Genomic DNA, 24,552 nt, shown 5'->3' on the forward strand with positions numbered 1-24,552 from the left:
CGTACGCCCGGTGGTTGAAGATTTAGATTAAGTAGACGGGAAGACAAGGAAGCCAATGTTTGTGTCCACATTCAGTCATGTCTTAAACTTAAAGTGTCCTGCCAAACACACAGTCGCACGCCCTTAAGCGGTATCTAACCAAAACCTTTTCCAGTGTTCTCACCACTCGGCTACGCAATCGACCTTTTGGCACTGAACTCACTAAACCTTTATTACAGGCCACAATGTATCGTAGAAACTTCAATCCACCTTTCTGCTGACAGTTGCTATATGACGCAGAATGCTAACAAAGCACGAAGCATGAAAGCCTCACGAGTCTGATCAGCATGAGCTTAACAAGCCGCAAACTCACGAACTGCTGACGAAACGGCTATAGCTCATGCTGAGCACTTGTTTTTACCTACTAACTGTTGAAACATCTGCCTGCAACTTATTCAAGCGTGAAGAATGTATGTGCCGCTGTGCGCCAGACGTTCACGCCACCAGTTTTCTAACCAATTGCTTTTTTCCTTTGTGAAGTCCACAACTCGCTTTTGTGCACGCTTGTATTGGGGTTGCCATAATGGCGGCTTTAATGAAGTGAGTTTTGAAAATGTGAAATGAAGTGTTTGATAAAACTACCATTCAACGTTTTATAGGCAGAGTTTTATGGGCAAGTTTTCTCTGCCTTTAAAACGTTGAATGGTAGTTTTATCAAATATTTATCAAATATTTCTGGAAACTTCCTTGGTTTCGTATCATCTGAAATGAAGTGAATTTTAAAATTGTTTCATGCAAGCAGTGGCTTGTGCATTTTTCAAAACAAAAAACCCAAACGCGTGACTTGGCACGTAAATTCCTTTGCTTGCGGCGGTGGGAGAAAGACTTCGTGGTCGAATAAGTGGTAGCTCATTGTCGCTAGTCAGTTGAAGAAGCTCGCCATTTAACAAAGTCCCACTGAAAAACAAATGTTAATTTTTGCAAAGTTTGTGCTGTAGTAACTACAAAATGGAAAAAAACAATTTGTTTGAAGCTTTATCACAAACACAACACAAGAAACAATTTATTCAACATAGCATAAACAGCAATAACATGTAAATGCGAAAACATAAACTTAATAGGCTAGCCTAAGTACCGTACCCGTACAAAGTTGTACAGGTTAAGGGAAGGTAATTTGATGCACCCCTCTTACATAAATGTAGGCTACAAAGAAAACTAGTCAAAAATATTCTCATCAAGTGGAAGATCTGTGAAAATAATGCTTACAGAAATGATACCATGCAGCTAACTTGTGCTTTTGTAGCATAAAATTGTAAAAGTGTGTTTTTTGAGTATTTTTGCAAAGTTTTTAACTCATGATTATTTTCGTCTGGAAAATTAAAGAAAAGTTCCATAAAGATGAAACCAAGCTCATTTGACAGTTCATTGATAGTCTAAGGCAGGGGTTACCAAACTACGGCCCGCGGGCCGGAACCGGCCCGCAAACTGATTTCATCCGGCCCGTCACGTGCTGTGGAAATAGCAGCTGCACTACAACTGAGGAAAAAAGTTACCAAACTTTTTTTAAGGACTGACGTTGCTGTTGAGCTACACGCAACCTGCTAATGATTTCTCCATCTTGTTTCTTCTTATGACATTACCAGCTATGTTGTTCAAAACACCAATGTTTCATCAGTGCGATATCTCTGTTTAGGCAAATCATACCAGCCAGACTCGACATTATAAGCAGAAGGATTTGGACAGTGCCAGTGTTAAATAATTATAACTAACTGGTTGTGTTGTATACTTTACTCTTTAAAATATTGGAGCTGGTATACAAGTCCCCCCCCCCCCCTTGGTAACTCATGACAAAAACAGGACTCGACCAAACATATAGGGTGAAACGACTTTACCTTTGCTTTACTGTTGACACACTTCAATCCGCAAGGTTTGGTCAATTCCTCTTTGTCATGAGTTACCAAGGGGGGAACTTGTAGGCCTATAGCCTACCAGCTCCAAAATGACTACTAAAGAAAGAAAAGTAGATTCTGAGTGTCGGGTGTTTAAAGAAAAATGGGAAGAACAGTACTTTTTGTGGAAGCCAATTAATGGTACAGCTAGTTGCCTGATATGTAACGAAAGTGTTGCTGTTCTGAAAGAGTATAATCTTCGTCGGCACTATGAAACCATGCATCTGCCAAAATATTCGAAGTTAAAGGGGAATGTACATACTGAAAAGTTTCAATAGTTGTATATCTTTTCGCAATTTGCATTCGGCCCGCAGCTGTTAATCTCGCAGCAATCCGGCCCTCAGAGAAAAAAGCTTGGTGACCCCTGGCCTAAGGCTTCAAGGGCCATGTCACGTATTTTTTCCAATGTGTATCCAAGCATACAAAAATCCGAATTTTATAACTTTTTTTGAAAAATGTAAATTGATACATGTGCAGAAGGTAAATTGATGGGCTACCACAGTATATTAAATTCTTTTCTGTGACTGTAATAAATATTATCATTGATCTAGTTGATTTAAACAATTAGTTGTTCTTCTTTAACTAGACCTGCTATTTTGGGAAACAACTATTATATAGGCTTTCGTAGGCCTACACACTATTTGCTGTCAAAAAATGAGAACAGCGTAAGGCACGCCCCTTGAATAAGAACTCCAGCTAATCATCTTTCCCATGTCCATCCCGCATCAGAAGCTTTTGCACACATGGGCTACAGTCATCTTTGCACCCAAGCACGCTAACCACATATTTTTAAATTTTCATTTATTACTTTGCTGTCAAAGGGGATTTCTGTGTTGGTTTTACTGTATCAAATTACCTTCCGGGTGTATCAATTTACCTTCCGTGGTGGTAAATTGATACATTTGAGTGACGTTTTTTAAATTTCAAATAAAAACAAAGTAACAAAAATAGAAAAGTGAAAATGTTTTTAAAAGTGTGTAAGGGATAAGACTTTCTTCTCAGCTTAAAACCAATACTTTGTGTCACGTAATTTTCAGTTAACAGGCAAAAATGTTAACGGTGTATCAAATTACCCCCCTTTCCCCCAATAAATACTTTAGTTTGAAAATGAGATTAATGTAAGTTATTTAAAAACTTAGCCTATTTGTTCAATGAAGCTTAGGCTACCTGTTTACCGCTTATATTCTGCTAGTGCTTAACAGGTTTTTAAATCCACCTTCAGATAACAAGTTTTTTTTTTAACTGTATAGTGCAGGAGTCACCAACTGGCAGCCGGCCACGCTGTATTGCTGCGGTCCGCGGAAGGTATCAGCGTACAAGTATAACCAAAAATACTTTTCTTGAAGAGTTGATGATGATGGTGTATGAGCGATCTTTCCAGGCTCGATTGGAGGGCAGGAAATCTTCAGCCACTCAGCAGTCTCGTCGTCCAGGACCCTCAGACCATGCGCACCGTGTGGAGGCCGGTGGGTTAGGCAGTGGTGGATGACACGGTCTGCGGTCTGTTCCGTAGCACCACACTCGCATTCTGATGAAGGAGCCAGGCCCCACTTGTGCATGCCCGAACGAAAGCGGCCGACGCCAGTTCGCAGGTGGTTAAGCCTGACCCACGCAAGCCTTGCGAGGGACATCCCTGGTGGACGGGGATCGGCGTCGGGTATGAAGTCACGGAGCGTGGAGGTGTGATTTTGCCACTCCGTGTTCCACATATGGTTCGTCCAGTGTGCCGCACTTAAACCAAGTTCTTCTGCGTTCTTAAGTAGTTGTTGTGCGGCAGGCACAAAGGGGCGTCTTGATTTCAGCCGCTGCTTTATAGGTGGTGGTCTCTTGAATGTTGCATGGAGGAGATGGTCGGGGTCCAAAGCGCGGCGAGCGAGAGAAATCGTGGCTCCTTTACGGCGTAGCTCAGCGGGTTGGATGCCTGCTAGGATGGGTAGGCAGTCCGTTGGAGTGGGACGCAGGCATCCAGTCACAGTACGCAGTGCGTCGTTGATGGCGGTATCAATCTGATGGGTGTGAGAACTACGACACCAGACCGGCGCGCAGTACTCAGCGGTGAAATGAACAAGGGCTAGGGTAGCTGTACGAAGAGTTTCAGCACCAGCTCTCCAGCCGCAACCGCCAATCGCCTCAAAAGTGCGACGCGTGTAGATAGTTTTTTGCGCAGTGACTTCAAGTGCCGGCGGTACGTGAGTGACCTGTCCAGGGTTATGCCGAGGTATGTAGGTTCGGCACAGTAGGGCAGGCGTTCCCCATCAATGTTGATGTTTATCTCACGCTGTGCCTCCCGATTGTTAAGGTGGAAGGCCGCCGACACTGTCTTTGACTTGCTGAGCTGTAGCTTCCATTTCTGGAGGTATGCTGATAGTGTTTGCATGTCTTGGCTGAGGTTCCTCTCCACTGACTGCCAGTTTCCTGCTGAGTGCAGGAGTGCCAGGTCGTCTGCGTAAGCATATTTCCTGGAGATGGTGGGGGGCAAGTCGTAGGTGTATATGTTGAACAAGAAAGGAGCCAAGACTGAGCCCTGTGGGACGCCGTTTTTAAGTCGGCATAGTCTGCTTCGACGACCGCTACCGGTTGTGAAGGTAAAACTGCGGTTTTGCACAAGTTCCACCATCATATGGACCATGTGTCTGTCAGGGAGCAGACGGAGTAACTTGCAGGTAAGGCCGCTATGACATACGGTATCATAGGCAGCCGTGAGATCAACAAACACGGCGCCAGCCTTCTTCTCAGCCGAGAAGCTGTCCTCAATATCTTGGGTCATAAGTGTGACCTGATCTACGGTTGATCGCCGTGTCGGAAACCAGCTTGTTCACGGGGAAGCTGCGGATCTATTATTGGTTCGACACGGGCGTAGATGAGTCTCTCGAGGATCTTGAAGAGTTAAAGAGCACGAAAGCAAAAAATACTTTCCAGGAAGCATATTTTCATAAGATTCTACCGACCGACCAATCAGATTATAGTTCTAGGTGGGGGTCGCTTAAAGGTATTCCAATGCGATGTCCAGCCACACTGTCCCTGTGGTTGATTAAAACGTTTGTTTTCGAATTTCAAAATTGTCTGTGAGCATAGGGTTGCTTATTTTAAGTTTGCAAATGTCATGATAAACACTAGTGTGTGTTTCACCGTTATTGTGTTTCACGAGCAGTGTTCTCTTTATGCAAGTTTTTCTTGGCAAAACAGGTCGGTGTGCCAATCCAATTTATAATAAATTGGCACAATATTAGGCTACATATAAATTTAAAGACTTTTTCTGATTGTATTATGAAAATATTTAGCTTAGTAGCCTACTGCAAAACGTTTTTTTTTTAAAGAAATATAGAACGCTTGACGATTTTGCGTGTCATCCTTGCGCAGGGACCAAGCCAATCTTCTCTGTATCGTTCCAATTTTAGTATATGTACTGCCGAAGCAAGTACTGCAAAATGTTGTTAATCAACAAATTCTTGCCACGCAGATGAGCACCGCAAGTGACAGTTGTCTATAATAAAAGAAAGAAGGTTTTATAGACTCTCACAAAAACGATGAAAAACCAACTCATTGCTTTTTTAGAGGGAAGACTGCTCATGAATTACGATTTTTCGGCGATTTCCACAAGCGTTTGTTTCATGGTGCCTGGTTTCTTTTTTCCTGTTATTGGAGCCTATTTTTCGCTGATGTGTTTGCAGGTCACTATTGTTGCCTGTATTGCGAAGTGTCAAACATTTCCTTGTATACTGAAATTGTTAATTGCAAGATATTTTTTGTGAAGCGAAGTGACAACACCACTCTTGCTTGGCGATGAATATTCCGATGAAACCGCTCGCCTCGCTATAAGTGCGCAAAACAAGTGGCCTCGTTTATTAGGCATTGTTAAAAAAAGTCAAAAGTGTTGTAAAAGGATCTTGGCCTGACAGTAGCGTTGTTCGATTAATTTTGTTGCTGCGGTATTCTAACACAAATATGAACAACATGTAACGCTGAATAGCCTACTGGATACGAAATGCGTTCTTTTCTAGCATAAGATTCAACCTACCTAAAATTTTATTAGTGCGGCCCACCACAGCTCTCCTTAGTGCCAAAGTGGCCCACATGCAAAAAAGGTTGGTGACCCCTGGTATAGTGTATAGCCTATGTTTGTGACTTTAATCACTTTTGTTTCATACTCTGCAATAAACATTATTAAAGCAGGCTATACTTCCCCGGTCAGCAAATTAGTACATTTTTCTACGTTTACTCCACGCCTGCAGACGTTAAATCAATATAAAAAAGAACTAAGCTGATAGTTGGAGTGTGCTGAGTGGGCTACAGAGAGTCATTAATGCAGTGTGATTCTGTAGCTTACATACTTACTTTGAAAGGAGATTTTTAGAAATGCTTGGTTGCAGTAAATACATGTCAGTTTTTAAAGGTACGGCATGAAGAGGCTTTATGCTCAGTCGTACTGAATTACTTTTCAAATTGATGAAGTATACCACCACCGCTCCTTTTTTGTAAGTAGTTCTAAAATACAAAAACTTAAATAAAATTTAATCTCTGGTTCAATTATTTGAAATCTCATAAACTAGAAGATTAACCGTACATAAAAACAACTAAAGAGATAGTGATTGGAATTATACTGTAGTTTAAACTGAAAATTTATGCTATCCAAAGTGATTCCTCAGACTGGTGTGTTCAACCAAATTGTGTTCACTGATGACCGCATATCAAACAATGTAAGCTACAAGTAAGCTTGTAGACAAGTAGGCTGTATCTCAAGCCAGGAGCAGGTTACAGATGAAGAAACTTGGTTGTGTGTTTTTTAGGGTTATAGGCAAATTGTCACGAAGAAATGCTTTGGGAAGAATTATTTTACAAAGAATTAATTTTACGAAGAATTGTTTACGAAGAAAACGTCGGACACCGTTTTTAGGTACATAAAAAAATCCAAAGATTTGAAAGTAAAAGATTCTCACCCAACTACATTGAAAGAACGGTTGAATTAACCTATGCCAGTGAAAATACAAAATAGAGAGGCTTTTTTTAATTGCTATGTGATTTACACAGGGGGGCCGGAACCGGAACCACTTTTGACTGCGGGGGGGGGGGCAGGATTATGAAAAAATGACACTTTTATTGCTGAAAGGCTATTTTTTTAAGTTTTAAGATAAAATATAGATATACTGCTCATCTATCAGCTCATTATCAAGTAATGATACAAGTGTCCGTTATACAAAGAACAATGGCGCGGAAGGGCAAGGCAGGGGGGCATCTATCCGCCCCGTTAGCTCAGTGGTTACGCGTCGGGCTCAAGATCACGCGGCGCTGGTTCGACTCTCGGGGTGTGCGCTTGAGCAACGCATTTCAGGACTGCTCTCCATTCAGCGGCACCTAGTGAATGGAATAATTTCTCGGCAACAACACTTCAACAATCGGAAAACTTCACTCTGCCAATCTCGGTAACCGGCCCTGCGTCAAGAGCCTCTACAAGTATGCGAACAAGTACCAGGAATAACCTATCAAGGCTTTGTCAGTCCGAGGATAAAGATTCAAAAACCAAACCAAACCAACCAAACCAATCTACTTCAACATTTACTTTGATGCTTAACGTTTGCTCTGGGTTATTCTACCTTATAAATATTGCTTTGAGGGGCGACGGTGCACTTCATTTTGTTGGATTTGATATTAAAAGAGGATTGTGAGAATGAAAGAGGAAAATATCGATCATAGCCTAAATCGATTTGAACAGATATCAATCCTCGATTCATTTTTTTCCAAAGGACATTTCAACAGAGCCGGTTTCTTCTGTAAACTACTAGTTTGATTATAAATCCATGCTCAATGTTTGCCCAGACAAGCACCAACGCGTTGTTATCACTTAGGCTACCGGTACTATAGAAACGGTTATAGGCAAATTGTTCGTAAGCAATTGTTCGTAAAGCAATTGTTCGTAAGCAATTGTTCGTAAAACAATTCTTCGTAAAGCATTTCTTCGTATACATCAAATTTTAACTGCATGCACGAAAAAATGCTTTACGAAGAATTTTTTTACGAAGAATTAATTTTACGAACAATTGTTTTACGAACAATTGCTTACGAACAATTGCTTTACGAACAATTGCTTACGAACAATTTGTCGGACACTTATAGAAACTTAATCGCTTGTCAAGAGCCTATTTGCATCTGTTCACCACAGGGAAGTCTCAGGGTTTCAAATAGAGCTAGGGCTTCGAATGCTATAACTTCGGGATTTTCCCATTTTATAATTCTGATTTCGGGATTACTTGGCTTAAAATTCCAATAAAGTTATATGAAAAATAAAACCATAAAATTAAAAAAAAATGTTAAGGTCTGAAAATTATTAAGCCTACATTAAGTGAGGTGTAACATATTTTCTTAGACGGGTAAATAACCAAAAAATCAGAAATCGATTTAATAACATCATTTTTAATGCACTTTTTGTCATTTATTAATAACGCGCCCACCACTTCATAGCTCATTACAGCACAAATAATAGCTTACATGCCAACACAGCAAAGATCTAGAAAAAGGGTAGAAGCGACTTAACGCAAACGTTAATGGTGCTTGACATCCAAAGAGGATAAAAGATTAAACCAGAACCATCTTTATTACATTTTTTTAATAATCGTATTCAGAAAAAGGCTACATTTGAATTTATTTAGAAAAATAAGTAGCTTTAGATAGGAGCATGGTGAGAGATATTGTGAGCATGTTCAGTTAATAAAACAAAAAACTTTAAAAAACCACTAAAAATGCTACAACCTATTGATCTGCTGCTACAAAACTATCGCAAGTATTGAAAATAATAAATCAATACAGTTCATGTACTTGTGGGTCGGCGAATTAAAAATAAGAATATCAAAAAAGTAACCAGAAACAATACCAAGAAAACCTCTTTAACTTTTTGAATTTACTGCGTAAAAATAGGGTAGACCTACTAAAGGACGCTGCAAAAGCTTTCCAAACATATATCGTGTTGCCTAATGGAGCGTATCGATACTATTACATAAGTCCGCTCCGATAGCTCAGTTGGTTAGCGCTTGACTTCGTGGACGAAGAAGCTTCAAGATCAAGCGGCGCTGGTTCGACTGTCGGGGTGTGCGCTTGAGCAACCCATTATAAAGACTGCTCTTCATTCAGCGGCATCAAGTGGATAGAATAATTTCCCGGCAATGACACTTCAACAATTGGAAACTTCACTCTGTCAATCTCAGTAACCGGTATCTATAAGTATGTGAAACTGCCAGGAATAACCTATCAAGGTTTTGTCAGTCCGAGGATAAAGATTCAAAACTAACCAACCTTTACTCATGGCCGATCTACTATAGGGCCAATCACCAGCTAGAGGAAAATTACGATTACAAAACGTCAAACTAAATATGTCTATTGGTGGTCTGCTTCCCGTCGTAACCCCACTACTATGACGTCTGTGGATGAAAACCGTCAAGGAAGTACACAGACCGCATAGAAACTGCGGAAGCAACTACCCACTTTTATATTGTAGCGTACAATGTAGCCTACGTGTGGAAAATTACATCAACTTCTATCTGGTGCTGATCAAGCCTTGGACATCTTATGCATACAAGGACATTGATGGCAAACAATAAAACTCAGTCTATAATAATGAACTCCTTTATTATTAAAACTGAGCAAAGACAAACGAAATCAAGAAAGACCAGCAGAAACATTCATGCGAAGGGCTTGATCTCTTACAAAACACAGCTCAGAAGAACTGCCACAGTTGGCTCAAAATCACCAATTATGGAGACTATTTATTTACGCAATTTTGCACTCAAATGGTGTGAAATAAATTATTATTATCTGTTGTAGGCCTACATTTCTGTATCACTAAACACACAAAACAGATTACCAACAAATATATCTGGATACTTTTAACATGTTGCGTTAGGTTACAGTATGATCTCAAACAACTTACGGAGTAGATTTTGCGCAATGAGCGTACACTCTCAAGTTGCTGTTAACAAGAGGATAACATTTTGAACTGGAACATTTCTGAAGATCAACGATCAACACTTGATGACCAACTAACTTTTTGAAAATGTAAGTTAGCCAGTAGTCCTGTTGGAAAAAAATCCAAAGTTTACTAGCTTTTAGTTATTATGACTATTCTTTTTCTTCAAATTGTTTTATGCTAAACATTTCATTATTGCTTGAAAATCTATTTACAAATAACCACTTACCGGTAGCGGTTTTAGCTGATCATCAAGCAAGTTTACCAACTCATAATGAGATTGTACGAAACTCTGTCTGATAACCATATCAATTCCATGCCTTGATGTCATCCCAAGCTTGTCTAGCCATCTGTTGATATAAATTTAATTGATACCTATAACTTCATTTGCCAAGTAAAATAAATTTGCAGTGTAGGCCAACGTGTTGTGTTTCACTTAACTGTTGTATTATACGTATTTATCAAACAGTATATTACTTAAATGGCTGTCAAAACAAGCCAGTTTTGCTACACATTAACCTAATCTTAAAGTCAACTGTACAAACACAGTGATTTCTTCTTGAAATTTTCTCCAGCTTATACTCACAGAAATCCGTTTATGAATCGATCTGACAATCCTGGTGTCCCACCACCATATGCTGAAGAAGTTTCTCCCAACCACAGTGGTTGACCTCGTGAAGAGGAGTTTACAAGACCTTTCATTTGATCGAGCTATCAAGAAATTTGTGATTTTATCGCATAAGCTAATCAAGCAATTAAATTAATGAACACATTTAACCCTAACAAGAGAATATCGCTGGTTATTGCCAAGTAGGCTATGTGGACTCTTGTGGAGTTGCTATAACTTACTTCCTAAACAAGCAGGCCTTAAGTTTGACCAAAATGAAAAAGATTCAGCCGACAACGAATATTTGACATAATATTGCATGGCAATTGCTTCCACCATTCGAAATCCAAGTTCAAAAGACTTAGATCTTTTTAAAAATTATTACGTTTAACGATCGCCGTATTTGTACAAAGCTACTGTAATGTTTGATTAGTAGGCTATAGCTTACACGCAAAAGGGTGAACTATGGTGGAATGTTTGGACTTCAGATGAGTGAAAATTTTCTTTCATGAAAACTAACTGCATGAGTTTTCCAATTAGACGACAGCGAACTAGGCCTGTACAAGTCTTATATCTACTGGAAACTTATTTTATGAATAGGTCGAATTTAAAGCTTCACTCACTGGCTTCATGATTGCGTTCATAACGCTGGGGTTAAGGAAATCCTTTGCGGTTGCAATTTTGCCATTCAAATAATAGCTGAATAAAAAAGGATTTGAATCAGCTAAGCTATGCAAACCAATAAATAGTTTATCTTAAAGTGAACAAACAGGAACCGAAGCAATGAAAACTTATGTAAAGTTTTATTTCCAATGCAAACTTTACAGCGTTTTTACAGTTTTTATCATTGGGCATGTCACAAGCCTAACAGTTAATGAAATTCGCAAAACAACAATGATTGATTGAAAAAGCATTTATTTTTATCTTCGAATTAAGCATTCCTTTTAAGATGCTAAATCCTAGCATTTTCGCATACTCGTAGGTCTTGTAGTAGGCTACTATGCGATTAATGCAGGCCCGGTCACCGAAGTTAACAGATAGTTAAAGCTTATTGCATGAAAACCTCAAGTTTATTATCAGCATTACCGTGCGGCATATCTGTTTCATGTTTATTCAAAAGATTTTTGTGAGGTCATGAATGAGTTCTACCAAAGAATGGATGTGTTTTTTCGGAAATTTTGTAAAAACACTGATACTCACTGATGAAATGTTACACCATCAATCACGTTTCCAGCTGTGTTAAGGAAGCTGTAAAAAAAGAAGTTAATCAACGAATTACGTACATGTTAAATATAGGCCTATAGATCCAGAACGAAACTTTGATTTTACATAGTCCTATCATTCTAAACGAGAATGTTTTCTACTTTACAGCTTTCACTAGCTTTTTTTTTCAGCCTTACAGTTTAAGCAACCACAGCAAGTTTAAAGTGCTTGGTCGTGGATCAGCCCCACTCGGGCAATATAGGCTTAAGCTGTAGGCTCAGCCTAAATATTTTATATTAATACACGCTCACGCGGTATTAATATAAATTGTCCGTCTAAAGCGGTGAGATGGCGCAACGTGTAAAGCGTTGGCTTTCCAATAATGCAATCCTGGTTCGACTTCCGGCTTCAGCTGGTTGTTGAAAACACCGCTCACCTCTACCTAGGACGTAGCCTAATAAATTGGGTGGGCTTAATTGCAGCAGGAAAGGCGGCCGAGAGAAAGGAACTGGCCACCCTATTCTCCTTAGTGCCGAAGGCTTAGTACAATGAGAACCTTATCTTCTCATACCGAACACTCGAATCAAGCATGGGACCACCTTTACCTTTTACACGCTCACCTACACTAGCGTACGCAGGGGGGGTCATTGGGCCTTGCCCCCCCCCCCCCCCCCCCGTAAAAATGTTTTCGTAGTTAACGACGTAGATTAAGGCATATGTTTTGGATTGGATTGCACTGTCAAAGCAATTAACAATGTTGTTTTATAGATGATATTGTTGACAATGTTGTTTTATAGGTGATGTTACGCCGTAGCCTACCCTCCGTACCCCCCTCTCATAGGCCTTGGCTTGAGGGTGGTTTAGGGTAGGCCATCTGTTTCGTTCTATAGTTCAGAATGCGGTAATTTTTGATTAAAGTTAAAATTGCATTCGATATTTAAACTTTCACCGAGTAGTTCGATTTGTGCTTTAATTAAGGTAATGACGTTGCCTATCATGATCGAACTATTATGGTTTTTACTTCTCCGTTTAGGCCTACTATCATGCTTTTCATATTCAGAATCGGTATCTGTACAGTGACATACGCAAAGACCGTGCAAGTCTATATTTCACCAACAGATAAGCTACCTTAAACCTTGGTCAGACTATAGAGTAGCATAAGGCAACTCTTGATAAAAAAAAGTCAAATTATATCGAATGCCCCCTTCCCCACGGAACAAAATCCTGCGTACGCCACTGAACGTACCCTCAATACGCGTAGTTCATTGGGTTTAGTAAGCCAACTACGTCGTCTACGTAAGGCATTAAATGCGACGTTAAGAATGTTATGTCGTATCGTATGTTTTCAATACAACATCTATCCAAATGAGTAAACTAGCTGTTGCAAATTTAAACATTATCGTCAATGCAAGCTGAGTACCTATGCCAATAACCTATCGGCCAGTGGCGTAGCCAAATGGGGGGGTTGGGGTTACAACCCTCCTTTGGCACGCGTGTGACGTCACGATATTAAGAATGATGCTTTCAGTCTCTATGTCTCTAAAACAAAATTTGCCTAATTTAAAACAAAACTGCATTAAAAGAGCGAGTTTTGCCAATACCAAACATTCAAATAAAACTCAGCCAGGAATTAGCAACAAAAAAAAACATAGCGACTTAGGTTTATTACCGAAAAATGCCCAAGAAAACATGGTCTTATCCTTTTGCTATGCCACCGGACAGCACCATTTTACAGGAATATTTATACTCACATTTTTGTTGAAAATGCTCTCAGAATGCACCAAATTCAAAAGTAATTTTTCAAAATTTTTTGGGGGAGGCCCCCCAGACCGCCCGGCGCTGGGTGTCGCCTTTGGCGAAGACGCCGTCAAAAACCCCCCTTTCAAAATTCCTGGCTACGCCACTGCTATCGGCTATTATTACCAAATGAGCGTCTTTTAACTTTTTTCGTTTCGATTCAAAAGCATTTTCAATGGCCCTTCCTTGAGAAAATCCTGCGTACGCCACTGCTCACCTATTTAAGAATATTCCTGTCTTTTTTGGTCCAATATCGTTAGCATCAGGACCAAACAACAGGGAGGAATTCCACCACGACGATTTTTTAAGAAGCTTATTTAACTTTAAAAATCCATTTCCCACTTGTTCCGGTGTCAATTTAAATCCTTCTGTGTTGTAATAGGAATTCGGTTCTGAAGCAAAATAATCAGTTTTTCAAGTCCGTCGAAAATTTCAGCTTAGATGTGAGCTAATAAAATATCACTAGTAATTGAAGACTTGATTTAAAGAACTATTAAATTAATAAAAAAGATATATTGAGAAAAGTGGTTGAAGTTTGCAAAGCTACAGCAAACCATCTGTTAATAAATATTGTAAGTGTTATAGTCGTTAGTGTGACGAAATCAATCCATTTACGAAATTAACTTTGACAATGGACGACGCTTTTTTACTCTCATTATGGAATTTTAACAATAGCGCAAAATTTCAAAAGTGTCGCTTAAGTAGTTTTTTTATGTTTTTAATTGTCGAAATAGTTTAAAAGAAAACAAAAATGCTCACTGTTGTCTGCCGTTTACACTCGTTGCTCTGTAAGTAGGCTAACTCTGCATCTCATTAAATTAATATAAACGTAAGCTAGTGTGCATTCACCATTTCCCAGCTCCCAGTTTACGTGATACCGGTTTTCTGTCAAGCCTAGAAGTTGTTCGGCATTACTCGAGTTCCATTCTGATCCGTTACGCATCAAAAGATTCAGCCCAAAAATAAGTTTCCAACCGACACATTCGCATAGTTTGTTAAACTTTCTCCAATCAGATCCTGCAACATAAAAACTATCACGTTTCAGTATTCATGTTTAAAGCTTTGTTTTTGTACAAATTATTTCCCTTTGAACTTTTATTACTAATATAAGTTGCTCGAAATTAAAAGATAAACTTAGCATTTTATATTTTTCTTTCTATGCAAAAGGCTGGTATTCAAGCAAAGCAATTCTAATTATTGTTTGTGAGCTTTTGTTGCAGTAAAAAAAGAGAAAACTGCACTTATTTTTTAGGAAAGTCGCGAGATAAGAGAGCATTTAAAATTGAGTATTTTAACCACAATACTTTATTCATGTAATTTATTCACATGCAATCAGGGCCGTTGGGTGGCAAACTTGGGTCCGCTACCAATGAGATCCTCGGAGCCAAAATCGATACGTGAAGACTTCTTCAAGTTTACGGGCCTCTTGGAAAGTTTACGGGCCTCTAAATTTATCCTGGGCCCAGGCTCAAAAGTACTTTCTAAATCCCCAGTCAACGCTACTGCATACATCACTGCCAAATGTTGCCAAATATTATCCGTTGAAAACTGACGATCTTTGACGGTCGTTTACCTAGCGTGCATTGCTGAAGCGTCGCACAACACTGTACAAAGTTGCTTGCCAACGTAATATGTTGCATATAACCTAATGCTGGAATAGGCCTACTGTTTGGCCAGGACATTTCACATTTCTACAATCGTTTTAAGGCCAGTAAGCTACTCATTTCAAGCCCATGAGCCAAACACAAGTTTTTGCAACCTGATTTCTGTCAAAGTCAAAATAAAAGCATTGTCTTCATTAGTTTTCTTTTTGGCACAACGCTAAGAAAAAGGTGCAATTAAAAGTTGCATTTAATAAAAAAGAAGTTGCATTAAGAAAATTTTGGAAATAACTGAAAACATGTTACTGTCTTGTGTATGTCGGAAGCAGATTGTACTGCAGACTTGGACAACAAGAATTCTTTTAGCTTTTTAAAATTAGATAAGAATTATAATTAGAGCTATTCAGGTTTTTACAAATTAGACTAAATTAGAATTAGAGCTAATCCAACTTTTCACAAATCAGAGTAGAATTTAGACTAGATTAGAATTAGTTTGCGCAATTGTCCTATATCTATTTCTATTTGGACAAAAACGCCAATATGGCTACAGTAGGCTACTGTAGATCAAAGTGTCCTTCCACCATCACAGCGCCAAAATCACTTACGTCATAATAGACATTGTGATGTAGGTGAATTGATGAACTAATCGAGCTTTTAACAACTTCGCTGCTTAAGCGATGGAATGACATTTTGATCTTGATCGTTTTATTGCATTTTGCTTCCATGAAGTTGCTAAGAGCGTAATTTCTTTTCATTTGCTGAAAAACACTGCTGGACTAACTAGAATATTTTGCAAAACTGAAGATTAGATTTGAACTTGAATTAGAGTAAACATGTTTTTATCAAACTAGATTAGAATTACTAATATTTTGCTCTAATTTATCGAATTAGCCGACTAGAATTATCTAGTTGTCCAAGTCTGGATTAAAGCTGTAAAAAAGTTACAAAAACTTGCCTTACTGATCACTCACTCAATAGGTTACAACAGCATACCTCGTTTCGCTAGCCGTATAGTTCATGTTAATCACTATTTTACTGTATTTGAAAGCATTAACCAAACATTCACCTGTTAAGAGAATCGGTCTTTTTGATCTTTCATTAAACTGTTGACTTTTCTCAAAACTTTTGCGCTGTTTTTGCAACCAGAACACGTGCTGTTGAAATGCAGTTTCGTTCCTTTCTGATGCATGGCACTGATCAAGTCGATTTTCTAAACAAACATATGATTTGCAAAGTTTTGCTGAAAATGTCTTTCTCTTTCGTCATTGCTATATCTCAGGGGTGTCTAAACTTTTCTTCAGGCGGGCCAAATTTGGTGATGAGGAACTGCCCGTGGCCTAACAAACTTTGATAATCTTGTTTTGTTCAAAGTAAGGTGCATTATATAATAATATTATTTTACTTAAATGTCATTTTCATACAACAAAGCTAAGCAAAGCAATGTTCAGACTCAAGTATTTTGTTCTGTGGTTACATATCACGGTTATGTGATGAGTTAGGCTACAAGTTATCTGCTTTTAAACTATAAATTGAAACATCCACAAGTTTTCGAGTAATTGAATTGTTTAGAGGTGGAATTCCATTTTATTTGGCATCTTCATGATCAATATTTGAGCAAAAAATCAAAAATAAGTTCAACTTTAATGAATTTTTTGAAATATGCTGGAATTTCTTGCCCAAATTTTTATCAAATTTGTCTAAATTTTTGACTAATTAAAAAGTTTAGGGGTGCAGTTGCCCCCCCTGCCCCCCTGGCTCCTACGCCAATGCCCAGATCAAATTTGGTTTACGATTAGTGGTAGACGAGCATAAAAGATCACGTATGCGAGAATCGCTAAGTTTTGATCTCAAGCAGTTCTTCATAACCGAGAACGTCTGCTCACACAAATATGTTGAGCCGAACAAGCCCAACATTTTCGTTGTAAAACGTTCGCAGTTCCAATTTTTTTTACCCAGTTGCTGGTAAAAAAGCATAAGGGAAAGTTGCTGCTGTCGACTTCGGCACTAGGCGTTGTATTGAAGGTCAATTGATACGTGATACGTGATGCGCAAGTGATACGGAGCCTCACCAGGAGAGTTCACGCAAAAAAAGTGAATAGCAGTAAGCTCTCTTTAAGTTGAGGAAAAATCCCAATAGCGGTTGTTGAATTCGTTAGCAAGGAAATGAATGAATGCCCGCCTACCACTTGTACCGACTGCGGTTTCGCATTCCTACACTTTTGTGTCATACTCTACAGCAGTGGTTCCCAACCTTTTTTGGGCTTTTACCCTAATCTCCAACCTGAAGTGAGCCAATTACTCCCACCAGTGCCGGTCTTACGATATTTCGGGCCCTGTGCGGAATATGCTTTGCAGGGCCCCAATGACAATGATCCGATTCAATAGCGTAGCTAGGCATTTTGCAATAGGAGGGCGTGGTTTGACGTTCGGTGGGCGATGCTTGATGGTGTGTTCGCCGAAGGCGACACCCAGCGGCGGGGGGTTTGGGGGGAACTCCCCCAGAAAAGTTTGAACAATTACTTTGAATTTGGGGCATTCTGAGAGCATGTTCAACATAAATTTGGGTATGAATATTGCTGTATAATGGTCTTGTCCGGTGTCAACAAAATCGAATTTCAACTTATTTCGTCCCCTGAAAAGATCGAGAGAAATTTTGAAATGCTTGCCGCAACTCCGATCAGCGACTTCGGCTCTGTTGTTTTTTTCTCTCGATCTTTTCAGGGGACGAAATGTTCAGGGGACGAAATAGGTTGTGTCTTTATGTTTTCTTGTTGCTAATTTTTTTGTTGAATTTTTCCATTGGAAATGACAAAAATTACTGCATTTTCTGAGTAAATTGCGGGCCCCTTAATTTGCGGGCCCTGTGCGATCGCACGGTTTGCACACCCCAAAGACCGGCACTGCCTCCACAATTAATTTTTCAAAAACAAAAAGTGTTTATTGCTATGTATTTCAAAAGGCTAACTATGATAATCGAATTACAATACTGAATACAAGATAACAATGCGTGGTAAGCATTCAATGCGAAGGTTGGGCCTGGACTTCAGCCGCTTCGCTTTTATAAAGTTCACAACCTTCACTTGCTTCAGAGTTTTTAAATCGGGTCTCGTTACCATTTAAAAACAGGCAAGTTATCCCCCGGTGGTAATTTACCACCACTGCTCTACAGTGTAGTCCAGTACCCTCATGTAATTAACCTTCAACCTTTAAGTTTAGTTTATTAACATTGTGACTTTGGCATCACTGGCCACATTTTAGCAAATCTCAGCCCTCATAGCTATTCTGACATTACAATCGCTTAACCTGATATAAATTGATTAAAGTACCCTATAGCCTATCCCTTTTTTTCGTTCATTTGTATTTTTTCGTTCAAAAAAGCACAACTACGTCTACGTCTGTTTTCACACTCTGTTAGACTATTACACATTTATTAGGCTACTTATACTCTTCAGAACAATAGTTGATTTTGCGATTATGACGCAATAATGATGCTACCTTCGCCTCTAAGGGTGTGCGCTTGAGCAACGCACTTTCAGGACTGCTCTCCATTCAGCGGCACCTAGTAAATGGAATAATTCTCCGGCAACAACATTTCAACAATCGGAAAACTTCACTCTGCCAATCTCGGTAACCGGCCCTGCGTCAAGAGCCTCTACAAGTATGTGAAACTACCAGGAATAACCAATCAAGGCTTTGTCAGTCCGAGGATAAAGATTCAAAAACCAACCAACTTTTTGCCGGCTTTTCTCTTGTCTGAAAAAATGCTGTTTTAATTGATTTTTTTTTTTAATTCGTGTTGAATTAGTGAAAAATTTTCAGTAAAGTCAAGCTTACTCAGTGAGCTTAACTTTATTTCAAAAATAATAACTTTATTTAAACTTAATTTCTGTGCGTCTGCGGGCCAGAAATAACATTTGTGCAATAACAGTCGTTGGCCATACAAAAACGTATTGCGGCCTGATTTGGCTCGCGGGCTGGGCTTTGGACACCCCTGCGGCATAGCCTATTAGTTAAAAATATCAAGTAACCCAAACAAAAACTGACGTTTAGTAAATCTACGCAAAGTATCCTACTGGCGGTACTTCAATGAGTTAGGGCAGGGGTGTGCAACGTGCGGCCCGCGGGCCAAATGCGGCCCGCGAAGAAAAATTATGTGGCCCGCGAAGATGTGCCAATTTTGAATTGTGTGCGGCCCGCGAAACGTGTTTATAATTTAGTTTAGTCTGGTACGTGTGAACAATTCATTGTGGAGTGGATTATTGTAGATTTCGCATCTTCTGTTAACCATTTTAGAAGTCTCCCACCGGCCACCGCTAATCCATTGTATTTAATTATTTGGAACGTCAAAATGTATGGTCACATAAAAGGCATTATGAACAAAGTACGACTTTGGAAAGCTCACGTACAGACAGGAAATCTTTTCCACTTTCCAACTTTAAGAGACTATGGAATGCATCCTGAGAAGAAAACTGAATTTGCTGACCAACTTGAAAAATTGTTGTATGAATTTTTGGCTCGTTTCAAGGACTTCAAATCTCATGAACATTTGTTTGTTATATTCGCTTCGCCATTCAACACAGACATTAACAAAGCACCAGAAGATATAACTTGAACTGATTGATCTTCAAGAGAAAACGGATTTGAAAGCAAAGTATTTAGAAATGAATCTTGGCGATTTTTACCGAAAGCATTTCAACTAAGATTACTTTCCACATTTGAAAAATCCATGGCTTCAAAAATGGCACTTTTTGGCTCAACGTATTTGTGCGAACATTTTTTTCTAAAACGGGCGTCATGAAATCTCCCTATTGATCGGTTCTGACAGACGAACACTTGGAAAATGGACTTCGAATTGCGATCATTAAAGTAAAGTATTAAAGTAAAGTATAGTATCCATTAAAGTAAATTTGGAAAAAGCCGTTGGAAAAGAAGCCAGCTGCAAACTGCGATCATTAAAGTAAAGTATTAAAGTAAAGTATAGTATCCATTAAAGTAAATTTGGAAAAAGCCGTCGGGAAAAGAAGCCAGCTGCAAACTTCTCACTGAGCTCGTTTAAAGACGGTGTGACAATAAATTTGAATACGAGTTTTCTTCAGAAATGTATGCGTCCTAACTTATTATTTCTGGAAGGAGATAACCCCTAATATAAGAATAATATGAATAACAAAAAAAATACTCTTTTGTGCCTGCAACTACTAAAAATCATATGTTAAATAAACGTGCGGCCCGCGGTTTCACCCAGTTATTCATATCTGGCCCTCCTGTAATAAAGGTTGCACACCTCTGAGTTAGGAAACCAAATGGAATGCTGCATATGTTATGTCAACCATGATCGGATTTAGGGGGGCAGAGGGTGCAGGTGCCACGGGCCCCCCGACTTTTGAAGGGCCCCCTACGTGGACAAAATGTGGTTTTGTGTTATTATTTTTTTTCTTTCTTTCAGCCTTTGAAGTTTCTGCAAAATGCAGTGCAGTGCTGGATTAATGCTACTGTTTATGTAGAGGTGATTTTTGCACGGGGGGCCCCGATCTAAAAGTACCCCGGGCCTCCCATCAGCTAAATCCGGCCCTGATGACAACAGCAAAATATATGTTAAAAATAATATAGCCTAGTAGGCTACAAATTTAGAGGCACCGCTCATTCCAGTGAGCCAAACGCTGAGATCTAACTCTAAAATAGCAGAAATAATTTTAATGATTTGGTTTACTAAGCGAAATTGTTGTAGTTGTTCAGAAATTTTACCTCAAATCGTTTTTTTTTCGATTCCCAGAAGATTGTTGTTAAGAAGTTAAAGTAACATACCGTACTATTAGTTTCTTGCATAACCTAATATAGTGCTTGTGTGTCAAGTTTACCTTTCAGTGATGCTTTTTTCCATTGCGCCAGCCATTGGTAATCCACTTCATCTGGCAAGTAACGAGTAAAGTCGTTGTTTGTTCCTCCGACTCTGAGAAAAGCTGGTGACAGTCCTTTCGCTAAAGTCATGAATATTGAATCACTGAAAAAGTGAAGAATAGGGTTATACTCATGGTTTGAAGCAATAGTAGCCTATAAATACAAGGCATAACAATTTAAGCTAACCACTACGATAACACAAGAACGGCCTTGGGATGTGCTGGGGGCATTAGCCTACATTTAGGGACGCGCATCTCCGCTTTTCAAAATTTGACATTTGCACCTCACTACTATAGCTTGCTTTCAGATTCATTTCTTTTACAGTATATAGGCCTAACCTATAAAATGTACATAAAATATGGTAAATCAGAAAAACCGCAACCTTTCTAGTGTTGCGGATAAGCCAAAAGCGGATGTAGTTTCGCATCCCCTTGATTTAAATTTCTAGGGATGGGCAAACAATGCACTTGCACAGGACCCTCAAATTAGAGCAACTAAAAATGGCCAAAAAATGTTCTATGAGTTTTGTGTAAAACGATTTGTGTAAAAAATATCCATATACCTACGTAGTATAAACGTCTTTAGTTGTCCTCAGGTGAATCATACCACAACACTGACCATCTTTAAAATGAGCTAGCTAGCCTATAGTGCTCACTTGAAATAATCGATCCATCTATTTTCGACAACAGACACTCCCATGGCTACCGAAGGCGATAATGGATGAATCGTTTGAATGGGAAGAGTAGTATCAATTGTCAGAACCATCTGAAACAAAAATACTTAAGTTCAAGTGCAAAACCAGGGCAAAACTTCAACGAATTTTTATCATCAGTATTTTTTTTGTTATATAGCTTGTTTAACTGAAATTATGTGTGTGCAAGCCCACAAAAGTATACAAAATCTTACGAAATATTTCCTTTTATACAGGCTATTAGGGGTTCCCAACCTTTTTACGGTCTCGTACCACTTGGACACTCTGAACTGCCAAGTGTACCATTTCTTGCAGAACAACTAATTTGATCGAGTCATATTTTATTCAGAAGAATAATATTGGCGTATTAAAATAACACTAAAGCACCACAACTAAATTTAATGAGATTTAAGTTTTTTGTTTACTGTCAACCAATTGGTCGGTGCGCGGTGTAAATTTGCCAACAACGCATCGAAAGCCATTTCCGGACGCATCTAGTCGGTTTCGATTTTTTGACTTGATGTTCATCATGACTGAAAATCCCTGCTCGCATTCAGGCATTCCCACGTGGAAGGGAAAATCAGTGGCTGTGGAACAGCATGGGAAGCTAACGTTGAATATTAGGAGGCCATACTGAGCCAGAAGTTTATTGGAGAACATTCCTTGTAACTGTTGTTGAACATTTTATTCCGATCTATTTTTAGCTTACAACTAGCATTATTCAACGCTATTTGTAGCTTAAGCTATAAAACAGTAGATGATATTGATCAAGAGCAATCATTTGATATAATTAACGCCCAGCACTGTTCCACAGCGTCGTACGGCTTTTCAAAGCAACTGTGCCCCTTGTTGACAATTGACATGACCTGTACTTTGAAGATCGAAATGTTACGAAACAACAGGAATAGTTACGTAACAATAAAAATAGGCTTTGGGAATTTTTACTTTGTAAACAAATTAACCAGATAAACAAAATATAAAGTAGTGAATCCAGGTTTTTATGAAAAAACTGAAGCTATACCCGCGACCTGAAAAACCTTCGCGTACCACTAGTGGTACGCGTACCACAGGTTGGGAACCTCTGGAAGCTTAGCCTGTAGGACTGGAGGAGGTATTATAGTAGAGCAGTATTTTTAACCATGGGTCCGTGAAAGTTTTTGGATTTGCAACATGATTGATAAATTACGGCATTTAAGCATGAATTGGGCTGTATTTGTGTGCTACTTTACAGTGATTCTCAATTTGTGCGTCGCGACGCCCTGGTGCTTCGTTTGAAATTTCAAAAGACATCGCACAAAGGGGTGGTCTCCTAAGCAAACAACTTTTATGTAAAAGAGTGAAATTTTGTTATCAGGCTATGAATGTTCAACTTAATTCTTTTAAGACAGCTCATGAAGTGCATAATTTAGAAATGCAAACGTTAGTCAACAGCTAATTGGCAGTATTGCCATGACTGTAATTATAACGAAATATTGAAATGAATGAAGGAAGAAATTCTTTGTAAACCTAAGGATCGCAAAAGCTCTAACTTTCTAAACAATTACAGAAAAACCACACCTTGCCCACTGCAACCCTGGCTCTGGTTCATTTCACTGCTGAATACTATACGCCCCTGCCGTGAGCTAAATGTTATACATTTGGTTCACCGGGCAGTAGATTTCCAACCACCTGCTCCAAGCAAAACTTAATGTCCTACCTCAGGAACCCTCCCGGCGCTAAAGTCAATACACCCTTTTGTAACAGCTGCCGCTGAATTATTACAACCATTCAACGATCATACCATCAGTGCAGCACATTATATGGAAGACACTTGTAATGCAACATGGTGTGCCGGCGACACCAAATTTCATGGTTTTATACCTCACCCGATGGCACGCTCCCCTGGTATGGACCTGACCCGGCCAACTTGGGTTAAGCTTAACAGAATCCGAACAGGAGTCGACCGCTTACATTCCAACATGTACAAGTGGGGTTTGGCTCCATCATCGGCCTGCGAATGCGGCGGGGAGAACAAGCTGCTGATCATGTCATTTTTGAATGTCCCATTTACAAGGCACCAAAGGGAATGTATGATATAGCAGTAATGGATGAAGCTACACTAACCTGGCTTCCATCACCTGCCCTGAATTTTGAACAATCCTGTCTCAAACAAAAGAAGAAAAAGAACAAACATTATATATTGTATTAGTTTGCTATTTATTCACTTCTTACCTTAGAGCCATTGCAAAGACAAGGTCTAAAAAATTCTTGAAGAAAGGTGTAAGTCAAAACCTTGCAAAAGGTTTTTAAATACATACTTCAGTTACAAACAATTTCAAGTCTTATTTGTCTTGCTAAAGTAGTTTTTATTAAAATTGCATGGAGAATCAGCAGTGCCCAATTTATGGCATATGCATTTCGCTCTACTACTGTAGAGCATCATTAGTGTCTTATTAAAATAGAATCAAATAAAATAGAAATCACCTATCCTTAATGGAACTCAATAAATGTATTGTCTTGCTAAAGTTAGGGCTACCTTAATAAGCGATTATTCTTCCAGGAACTATAATTCTTTGCTTAATTTGCATTATGTTGCTTTTAAATGCATCATTGGCAGGAAGCAATTAAACTATGTTATTACTGGATTGAAATGCAACAAAACCAGTAGCGTAAGCGTAGCTGTTGTTGCTGTAGCCTACCGTAGTTCTAAAACGCCAGTCTACCCATTGTGATTATGCATGAGCTGTACGCAAGACCGTATTAACCGCTCCCCATACCCCGGCCTGGGAGGCCGCCGTCGTTCAAAAGCCCCCTCATATCTTCGTACGAATATTCATAAAGAAGACCGCAGTGTACCAAATTGCTGAATCACGAATATTCGCTTTCTTACGACGTGC

The 24,552-nt window shown here is 39.1% G+C and overlaps 1 protein-coding gene and 1 non-coding gene across 2 annotated transcripts; both read right to left on the reverse strand.

Annotated features, from left to right (window-relative positions):
* Positions 1–658: 658 nt before the first annotated feature.
* Positions 659–24,010, reverse strand: LOC145772761 (heparanase-like). Its single transcript, XM_082584638.1, has 13 exons — positions 23,888–24,010; positions 21,641–21,750; positions 20,946–21,088; positions 16,157–16,300; positions 14,339–14,506; positions 13,707–13,881; positions 11,690–11,737; positions 11,113–11,188; positions 10,469–10,593; positions 10,112–10,232; positions 9,847–9,989; positions 6,264–6,413; positions 659–936 (listed from the first exon to the last, which is right to left on the reverse strand). Exons 1-13 carry the CDS (start codon positions 23,969–23,971, stop codon positions 759–761), a joined length of 1,665 nt encoding a protein of 554 aa, XP_082440764.1. The 5' UTR covers positions 23,972–24,010; the 3' UTR covers positions 659–758.
* On the reverse strand, positions 5,244–5,350 carry LOC145773061 (U6 spliceosomal RNA). The gene has a single exon (XR_014289479.1). It is a non-coding gene; the product is annotated as a U6 spliceosomal RNA (small nuclear RNA).
* Positions 24,011–24,552: the final 542 nt, after the last annotated feature.

This window comes from Aplidium turbinatum, chromosome 6 (assembly GCF_918807975.1).
Source record: "Aplidium turbinatum chromosome 6, kaAplTurb1.1, whole genome shotgun sequence".
Classification (NCBI taxonomy): Eukaryota; Metazoa; Chordata; class Ascidiacea; order Aplousobranchia; family Polyclinidae; genus Aplidium; species Aplidium turbinatum.